This window comes from Aythya fuligula, chromosome 18 (assembly GCF_009819795.1).
Source record: "Aythya fuligula isolate bAytFul2 chromosome 18, bAytFul2.pri, whole genome shotgun sequence".
In the NCBI taxonomy this organism is placed as follows: Eukaryota; Metazoa; Chordata; class Aves; order Anseriformes; family Anatidae; genus Aythya; species Aythya fuligula.
Genome location: NC_045576.1, coordinates 12,060,607 through 12,069,903, shown reverse-complemented (window position 1 = coordinate 12,069,903; position 9,297 = coordinate 12,060,607). Strand labels below are relative to the sequence as shown.

The 9,297-nt window shown below is 63.2% G+C and overlaps 1 protein-coding gene across 1 annotated transcript; it reads right to left on the bottom strand.

Annotated features, from left to right (window-relative positions):
- Positions 1–7,055: 7,055 nt before the first annotated feature.
- On the bottom strand, positions 7,056–8,962 carry NPTX1 (neuronal pentraxin 1). The gene is made up of 5 exons (XM_032199779.1): positions 8,492–8,962; positions 8,170–8,377; positions 7,650–7,894; positions 7,381–7,560; positions 7,056–7,286 (listed from the first exon to the last, which is right to left on the bottom strand). The coding sequence occupies exons 1-5, from the start codon at positions 8,942–8,944 to the stop codon at positions 7,065–7,067; spliced, it is 1,308 nt and encodes a 435-aa protein (XP_032055670.1). The 5' UTR covers positions 8,945–8,962; the 3' UTR covers positions 7,056–7,064.
- Between the last annotated feature and the right edge of the window lie 335 nt (positions 8,963–9,297).

Genomic DNA, 9,297 nt, shown 5'->3' with positions numbered 1-9,297 from the left:
AGCGGGGTTGGGAGGGTTTGGGGAATCCAGCTGGTGTGTAACGAGGTTTCTCCCACAAATTACTTGGATATCAATTAGTTTGCTAGGTAAATGTCACCTGCTTTCCCTCTGTTTGCGCTGAGCTGGCATCCCATTAACCCGCCGTGGTGGGGCAGGGGCAGTGCCAGGCCTGGGGGATCGGAGCTACGGCCTCGCCCCCGCAGCCGGGGGGCACCAGGTGCTGCAGCCCCCCCCGAAGCTGTGCCCACAGCCGGCCGGAGCCACCTCCTGCCTTCTGGCTGCAGGCAGACAGGGTTTTATTTTGCTGGAAATAGCCCCCCCCCTGCCGTGTGGCTGGCTGCTCTCTCGCATCCTTCTGCAGGATCTCCCGAGCGGTGTTTGGGCCCTGTGGCTGCAGTGCCCAGAGCAGGGGAAGCAGCTGAGGATGCTGGAGCTGCTCCCAAATCCCAGGAGCAGTGGGGTAGACAAGGCCACAGCATGTGCGGGATGCTGATGCCCTCTCCAGCCTGTGGGAAGGGCCCCAGTTTTTGGGTGCGTGACAGCCAGGTGGATGGAGCAAGGATGGGGCAAAGGAAGGGCTGTGGCTGTGAGCCAGCACGGCCCCGGGGGCTGGGGGCTTTAATTTTGTGTTCCAGCAGCATTGGGGCTGCCGGGGGCACAGGGCCCTGCTGGGGGGGCTGGCACCGGGGGCTCCTCTCGGCCCCGCACGCCTTGGCAGAGCTCACGGCCGCTGACAGCGCCGACATATGGGTGATCCGGGGCAGCAGCAGAGAGGATCTGGGGGTGCTGCCAACTGCCAGGCACGGCCCCCTCCAAACCTCGCATCGGCACAGCTCGGGCGTGGGACGCTGCCCGGCTCGGCCAGCTCGGGGTGATGTCCTGGGGGGTGGCCAAGGGCTGCTTGTGCTCGGCTCAGCTCCCCGGGGGCTGCTCATTCCCGGCTTTCCTCCTGCCGGAGCCCTGCGCTTCTGCTCTCCCCTCTCAGGTGGGGGGTAGAGGAGGGAAGGACGCCGGGGACTGGGGGTGCACCTGGCTGGGGGCGGCCCTGTGGCCGCGCTGGCTTGCATAAGAGCCTTGCAGCAGAGCAGCCAGGATGATAAATGTTAAAATCTGCTGCAGGCGATCGCTGACCTGATTTCCAGTCACGCTGTGAATCCCGGCATCTGTTGCTGGCAGCCTGGGTGCAGGCGGGCGCAGGCAGGAGAGGGGGCGCGGGGACCCGTGCTGCTGGGGCTGGGGTCCCCAGGGGAGGCGATGCTGGGGGTGGGCTGAGCGCAGGGCACAGCCCCGGCCCCGCTGCAGCCCGACCCTGCCTGGGGCCCAGGCTGGTGCCCACGGGATGCTTGGGGTCCAGCTCCGCTCCCTGTGGATTTCTGATAAGCAGAAAACAAATGCTAATTACACAGCATAATTAGTGTGATGCTGCATCTATTTTTAATCAGCTGTGGGACATGTTCTTCCTTCCGCTGTTCGCGGCTTCACTGGGGACCCTCCTGCGGGAGCCTGGCTGCTGTTCCCCCCCCCCTCTGTGTGGCTGAGCTGGGGCTGCCCCTCCTGGGGTCCCCACACGAGGAGCTTCCCCCACACCCCTCGGTGCTGCCTGAGGCTTCTGCTGAGCTCCCAGCCCCTCTGGAAACCATCAGGGATGGGTGGGAAGGGTGGAAGAAATTGGCTCAGCTCCACCAAGGTGGCGTTCAGCAGGGACTGGTAGTGTCACGGGAGGAGAAGCCCAGGAAAAAGGATGCAGAAGGGGGGACAGCAGGGCCAGCTCTGTGCCCCTGATGTGGGGGGGAGGCTGGGCTCACCCCTTCTTGGTGAAGGAGGAGGGGTCCTGCCCCTGCCTGCGGGGGCTGCTCACAGCTTGTCCTGCTCCTTGCTGCGGGGACGAGGAGCTCTGCTTGCCCAGGGCAGGGCAAACGCCTCGCTTCAGCTGCACAGGGACAGGCTGATGGCGGGGGCTTGAGCCTGGCTCTTATCGGGGGGCTGTGCACAGGGCTGAGCCCCCCCATGGCTCCCAGGGCTGTGCTCCCTGTGCTGGGACTTGGGCGTGTTTAATGCAGGCTTCACAGAGCCCTGTGTCTCAGCACACTGGCACGGAGCAGGCATACGGTCTGACACACTCGGCACTAATTAATTTAATGACGTGTTATTAAGTGTGTGCCGTTGGCACTGCGTAATGGTGATGCTCTGGGGTACCTCTGGAGAAGCAGAGTTTTGCTGCAGGTGGCTGCCCTGCACCCTCAGCCAGGGATTCTTCTTCTTTCCACCCTTCCCACCCATCCCTGATGGTTTCCAGAGGGGCTGGGATCTCAGCAGAAGCCTCAGGCAGCACCAAGAAGTGTGGGGGAAGACCCCAGGAGGGACACTGAGCACCCCCGGCCTTCCTGCACAGGGCATGGATGCAGAAGGGGCTGCCTTGGGCTGTGCTGCCTTGCTGGTGTTCAGTTTTGCTATGAAACACCTCTGATATAACTGCACATAGCCCATCACCTCCTCTCACCCCTCTAAAGCTGAGCTGTGCCCACGGTGTGGGGAGAAAAGGCCGGGCGGAGGGGCTCGAGGCGCCTGTGCGTGAGAGTGGTTTCCCTCCCATGTGAGCTGCCAGCGAGAAGTCGGATCAGAGCTGTAAATCCCAGCTGTATCCTGCCCTTAAGAACTCTCCCTCGCCCCCGTCAATATTTCTGAGCCACCTCCCCACGTCGTGGGGCCTGTCCTCACGCAGCCCAAGATCTCCATCTGCTCCGCTGCTCTCAAAGCCTCCTGGATTTACTGCACTCAGCGCTGGGGGATGCTGGGCTGGCTGTCACCAGCACCCCGGAGGCAGGGCTGGCTCCTGGGGCCGTTAAACAGCTCGGAGCCCAACAGCAGCAGCTTCCAGTTGCAGGGTGAGGCGTCAGGCTTGGTGCATCCATCCTACTGATGGGGCTGTGCTGCTCCTCTCATCTCGCAGGATCCTCCTTGCCTGTTCCCAGCATTGCTGCAGCGGTGCCGGGGGGCACCGGGATGTGCAGGATGCACCCGGAGCTGCTGGGCTGTGCTGGGGGGGCTGGGCAGGGGTGACCCCAGCCACTGTGTCCCCATGGAGGGGGGGCAGTGCCCACGGCTTTCTGTGGGGTCTCGAGGCGATGAGCAGGGGTTGTCACCCCCCGATGTGGAAGCCTCTGCTCCGCCAGCACCCGGTCCTTTGTGACCATCACCCCTGCACCAGCCCCTCTCGCACATGCAGCCTCCCCGTCTGCTGCCCCCCCCTGCGAGCCAGGCAGCCCTACTTCAGGCACAGCAGTGGCAGGAAAAAAAAAAAATCCTGTTAGTGTAGGTTTTTTATTGCAGTTTGAATCGCGCTGCAGCATGCACTCCAGCTGACAGCATCGCTCCCCTCTCCTGCAGGAGCGGGCGGGCGCTGGCGTTTCATCCCAGCGGCTGGAATGACTAGGGGGTGGCCGGGGGGTGACTGGGGGGTGATTGTCACCCCCCCTGCACATCCCTGCTTGGAGCTGGGGGGGTTGGCAGCGATGGAGAACAATGCCGGAGCTGCCGCCTGTTTGCTGAGTAAAAATAGCATTCGCCTCGCAGAGATGTAGGCTGCTCCCGGTGCCACGGCACCAAGCAGCCTGTCCTTGGAGCAGCTGGGTCCCAGGAGGGGGGGAGAGGTGCGGGGTCTGCATCGGCACAGCTCCAGGAACCAGGGGTTGAGGGGTGGCTGCTGGAGGCCGAGGAGGGGGGGGGGCTTGTGGCGGCACTGTGTGGTGGTGAGGCTGTCAGGCTGCTGATCCGAATCGCTTCTACACCCAGAGGGGTCTGAGGAACTGGGGAGGGGAAAACCCTTGGTTGCACCGCTCTCAGCACCCCTTCTGTGTCCTCTGGCATCGCTCCTCTGATTTAATTCCTGTGCCCGCGCTGATCCCCCTCCTGTCCACCTACGAGCCTTGGCTGAGGCTCCCTTGGCAGCCCATCTGTGCCTTCTTTTTAATCACCTGCAAGAGTGACTGGTGAGTGGCATGTTACGCTCCCAGCCTCTCCCCCGTGGGGCTCAGTAAATTGCCCTAAAACAGTTTTGATGGATCGTTTTACCTTTTGCCCCAGGAGGATTCCTGAGGCTGATGGTCTCCTGCCAAGGGTACCAAGCGCCTGTAATTCCGCATCTGCTTCTGGCCCTGGCTGGAGGCGCAGGACGCACGTTGGGTCTCCAGAAATGCCCTCAGACCTGCAGTGTGGTTTGAGGCAGCCTCCCACTCCCTCACCTTTTTTATTGCTGGCTGTATTGAAACATTGAGGCATCCTTAAAAGGACCCGGAGCAGCCACAGGAGCCAGCGTGCCGAGGGAATGCAGATTTTATGGTGGAGGGGCACCCACTGGGGGAGGAGGGGGGATCGGGGAACCCAGGTGCATGGTCAGGGGAGTCTGCAGCAGAGGCTGCAATGCCTGCAGCCATCACTTGTGCAGATGCAGCCCAAAAGCCTGCAGGATTCTCACCACAGCTGTGCCCTCACCAGCCCCACGGAGCTGGGACCGTGGCATCCCCCTGGCCCCTCGAGCCTCGCATCCATGCCTGGGTCCTGGCTCACTGCCTTCCCCATCCCTTCCACGTGGCGACTGTCAGCACGTCGGGATGTGATGCTGGGACGCTTCCCCCTCGCTGACGGATCTGTTCCTGTGGTTACAGCTCCACTCTCCAGCCAGCTGCAGCCCCTGGGGCTGTGCCACCTCCTCCTTGCTCTTACGGGGCAAGGAAGGGAGCGCCGGTGTCCCCAGGGGCTGCCGGTGCCCGGGGCTGCAGCACCATCCATCTCCCCTTCCATCTGCAATGGGCTGTGGGGGGAATTGTTCCTGCCTGGTTATTAGGAGCACGCCGCAGCCTTCCTACTTGTATCTTCGGTGCTAAAAGCAACTCATCTGGCAAGCCTGTTGTGCAGCGGGTGTGCAACAAGTGGGAATGGGCAGAAATAGCAGGAAATAATGCCGCCTGCCCCGCACAGCCACGTCCCAGCCTCAGTGGCACGGGGGCAGCCGCTGTGGGGCTGTGCCCCAGCATCACCCTGCACCCCAGGTGCCTTGTAGGGTTCCCCCAGGGCCAGGGTCGCTGGCAGTGGGGCTGCAGGAGCACTCGCTGCAGGACACGGGTGTCGCCTTCACGGAGAGCCTGAGGAACTTTGGCTTCCAGCCCGAGTCTTCCAGCAATGAGGAAAAAAAAGAAAAAAACACTGCTGTGCTCGCTGGTGCTGCACACAGCAGGGAAGGATGAGCTGTGGAGCTGCAGGTGGTGCAGGCAGCCCCCCAGGCACGGCTCGGCTCCAGAGCAGGCAGAAATCCCTGCGTACACCAAAAGTCTTCCCTGCAGAGAGAGGGGACCTGCCCAGGGGGGCCGAGCAGGGGCTGCCCAGGCAGCTGACAGAGCACCTCAGAGAGCCCACTGTCTTTCTTCACTCTTTATTGTGTAAAAATAAAGTCAACAATTCATGTAATCTCGGCAATAAAATGGAAAAAGCATGAGTATCAGTAGAAACAGTGCATTGTCAGAACTGCTGATGCGGACTGGATGCGTAGTATATCGTAACCCATTCAAAATCCAAAGGAGACAATAGCAAGTAATAGGAAATTTTACAGCTTTGGTTAGCAAAATAACGACAGATTGAGATACACTTACTCTCTCCCCTACTATACACTATGTACACTGCGTTGGTATCACACCCTTTTTTTTTTGGCAGATCAGACGCGAGCGGGACCCGAGCTTCAACCCTTTCGGCGGTCTCGTTCTCAGCAGGTTGTGCTTGGCGCGTTGCTGACGGGAACAGGTTCTTGAGAGCAACTCAAATTAACTCGAGATGGTTTTTTTGTTAAAAAGAGCACAGTTAAAAGACGCTGCCCTGAGCCGCAGTTCGTACCAAGGGAACTCGATCTGGTGTGCGTGTCGCTGCCCTGTGCTCCTCACCAGCGTCAGCCTCGGCCCCGTCCGCGTCGCCGATTTTGCCGTCGCTGGAGGTGGTCGGGGCGGCTCCGGAGCCCTGTGGGAATTCTCGGCCTCGTCCCCCGCTGCCCCTGGGGGGGCTGAGCAGGGGGGGCTGCGGGGTGATTTCTGCGATCTGTAGTACAAACCAGGAGTTTAGAAAAGGAAACCATACAAAATGCATTTATTTCAAAATACGCTTCTTTATCTCTTTTTTTTTTTTTTTTCCTGCAGAATCTCAAAGTACTTTTTCTCAGGGAGCACTGCTTAATTCTATAATCTTTTTTTTTTCTTCATAAAAATACCTTTTTTTTTATTATTATTATCGGTAATAAACTTCCTTTTACAGTAAGAGAAACAATATATTGTATTATCAAAAGCAGAAAGGCTTCAGACTTCTCAGTGGTAGCTAACCTTCCCGGGGACGGTAAAGGCTATTTTTTCACCAGCTACGGCGCGGAGGAGGCCTTGGGGGCTGCAGGCAGCGGCCGGGAGCACGTACCTGAGTGAGGCAGGTCGGGGAGCGAGGGGGCTGGGGGGGCCCCGCTCCTGCCCCCCGCAGCCCGGGGCTATGGCTGTGGTGCTGGGGGAGCGGTGACACCCGGGGGGGCACAGGTTCTGCCCCTCCCAGGGCTGGAAGGAAAATGGGGGGGGGTCCTCGCCACCTCAGAGCCCCAGCTCCAGGGGTGGTGAGGGGCCCTGGGGGGGAGCACAAGCGGGTTGGGGGGTTTTGCTGTCCTCCACCGGCTCCGGAGTGCTGCCCCCCCCGGGGGGCTGCAGGGAGAGGAGCCCCGCTCCGCCACAGCCTTTAAGGCGATGATGCCCGGGGCTGGAGCGGGGCCGGGCGAAGCGGGGAGCTGGATCCAGGGTGGGGGGGACATGAGGGGCAGGACGGGGCGCAGCCGCGCCAGGCCAAGGCACGCAGGCGTTGAAGGACGTTGGCAAGACAGAAACCAGACGGTCGTGGGGCTCCGGGGGCGGGCAGCCCCGTGGCTTCGTTCTCAGTTGTTTTTGCGCAAAAAAAAAGAAGAAAAAAAAAACAAAAAAAAAAAAAAAAGGAGGAAAACAAAAATAAATAAAAGAACCCAATGAGGAGGCTTCTCTCGCTTGTCCGTGGCCCTAGTTGAGCTGGCGGCAGGCCTCGAAAGTCCACTTGGTGGCCCCGCCGTAGATGTCGATGTTGGCCTCGGCCCAGGCGATGACGTTTCCCGAGAGAGCCTTGCTGCTGCAGGTGGCCAGGCCGTACACCTCGCCGGGGCTCAGCTTACGGTCCCACACGTTGAAGTGGGCCAGCTCCCCCACGAAGGCCTGCGTGGCGTCGAACCCGCCGCCCAGTGTGTCCTGTGGGGGTGGCAGCTGTCAGGGCTGGAGGAGAGGGGGGGGGGTACCCGGCAGGGCTCAGAGCCCCACGCCCACCCCTCCGCCGGGCCCTTACCTGCTCCTGGCCCAGCACCAGGACGCCCTGGGGCTTGATGGGGTGGTAGGGAGCCAGGTTCTCGCCGCTGCCCGTCTGCGTGCCGTCCTGGTAGGCCTCCCACACACCGTCCCGCGTGGTCCAGGTGACGCAGATGTGGTGCCACTTGCCGTCGTTGATGACAAAGGGCAGCTTGGCCACCTAGGGGTGGGGGTCAGGGTGGTGGCGGTCCCCCCTCCCCGCGATGCCAGCCTCCCCCTCCCCTCCTAGCCAGCCCCCCGGTGCCGTACCTTGTCATTGATGAGGATCTCCATGGGGTTGTTGCCCCACTCGATGAGCACCAGCTCGTTGGCCTGCCCGGGCACGGCGTAGGAGAAGGGGGTGCCCATGCCGGGGGAGGCGCTGGATTTGATCCACATGCAGACGCTGAAGGCGTACATCTCGGGCAGGCTCTTCTTCACCTTGGCGTACATGTAGTTGGTGCGCAGCGGGAAGGTGAGCTGGAACCTGTCCGGGGGCCGGTTGTCCTTCTGGCCTGCGGGGCGGAGGCGTGCTGGGACCCCCCGCTACCCGCTGAGGGAGTGGGGAAAAATCTGCCCCCCTCCCCACCCCGTTATGCAACGGGCCTTGAGACAGCAGCGAGGAGCAAATCCCTCCGGCACGGCTCCGCTCGGGCCATAATCCCCGGCACGGCAGCGCCCGCAGCGCCCCCGGCTCCTGCCGCCGGGCACCGGGTGGGCACCGGGTGGGCACCGGGGGGGGGTCCCGCGGGCAGCGGCCGGGGGCTCGGGGCGGAGGAGCGGCCGGTACCTTTCTCCAGGTCGCTGATGCGCTGGTGCAGCGACGTGAGGGTGCTCTCGATCTTGCCCCGTTCCTCGGACTCGTTCTTGGGGTTGAACTTGCCTTCCTCCAGGCTGTTCACCCGGGACAGGACCTGCTTCTCCAGGTCGTCGATTTTGTTCTGCAGTATGTCCTTCAGGTTGGTGGTCTGGCCGGAGGAGTTCATCCTGCTGAACTGCTGCAAGGAGCGAACAGGGGAGCGGGGCCGTTACCGCCGCACTTACCGCCCGGCTCCGCGCTCCGGGGGCCGCCGGCGGGACGGGGACGAGCCGGACCGGGCCGGGCCGCGTACCTCCAGGTTCTCCAGGCGGGTCTTGAGGGACTGCAGGGTCTGCCCCAGCTGGCTCAGGGTCTCCGCGGCCGGCGCCCGGGACAGGTCCCCCATGGTGTTCTTGTTGAAGCCGGGCTGCCTCCTGCCGGCCCCGCCGCCCTTGGGCTCGCCGGGCAGCGCGTCCAGCACGCTCTGGCTCTCGCACCTGCCCAGCTTGGCCGTCAGCTCGCGGATCGTCTCCTTCTGGTTCATGATGGTCTCCTTCTGCTGCAGCACCGTCTCCCGCAGCTGCAGCACCGTGCTCTTCAGCTCCTCGGCCGAACCGGCGCCCGGCGCGGTGGCGGCGCACACGTCCCCGTCCAGCGGCACCGAGGTGCAGACGAAGCGGGTCTGCCCGAAGCTCTGCGCCCGGCCGCGGGGCGCCAGCAGCAGCGCCAGCAGCAGCGGGACCCCTGCGGGCAGCGCCGCGGCCATGGCGGGGCCGGGTGCGGGGCTGGTGCGGGGCCGGCTCCGCCGCTCTCCGCCGGGCCCACTGCGGCACGCGGCCCCTCTTATAGCGCCCGGGCGGGGCCGCGCGCCCTGACGTCAGGACGCGTGGAATCCCGGCCGCGCGGCGAGGGGGGGGTCCCGCGGGGGTGGGCGTGAGGGAGTGGGAGCGTGTGAGTGTGGCACTGAGCGTGAGTGTGAGTGTGAGCGAGTGTGAGAGGCAGCGGCAGCGTGCGGGGGCCAGAGCGGAGCGGGGGCGCACGGAGGAGCCGCAGCGGGCACCTGCGGGGGTGCGGCGGGGGGCGTACGGGGGGCTCCCGGGCCGTGGGTGCGCGGCCGTG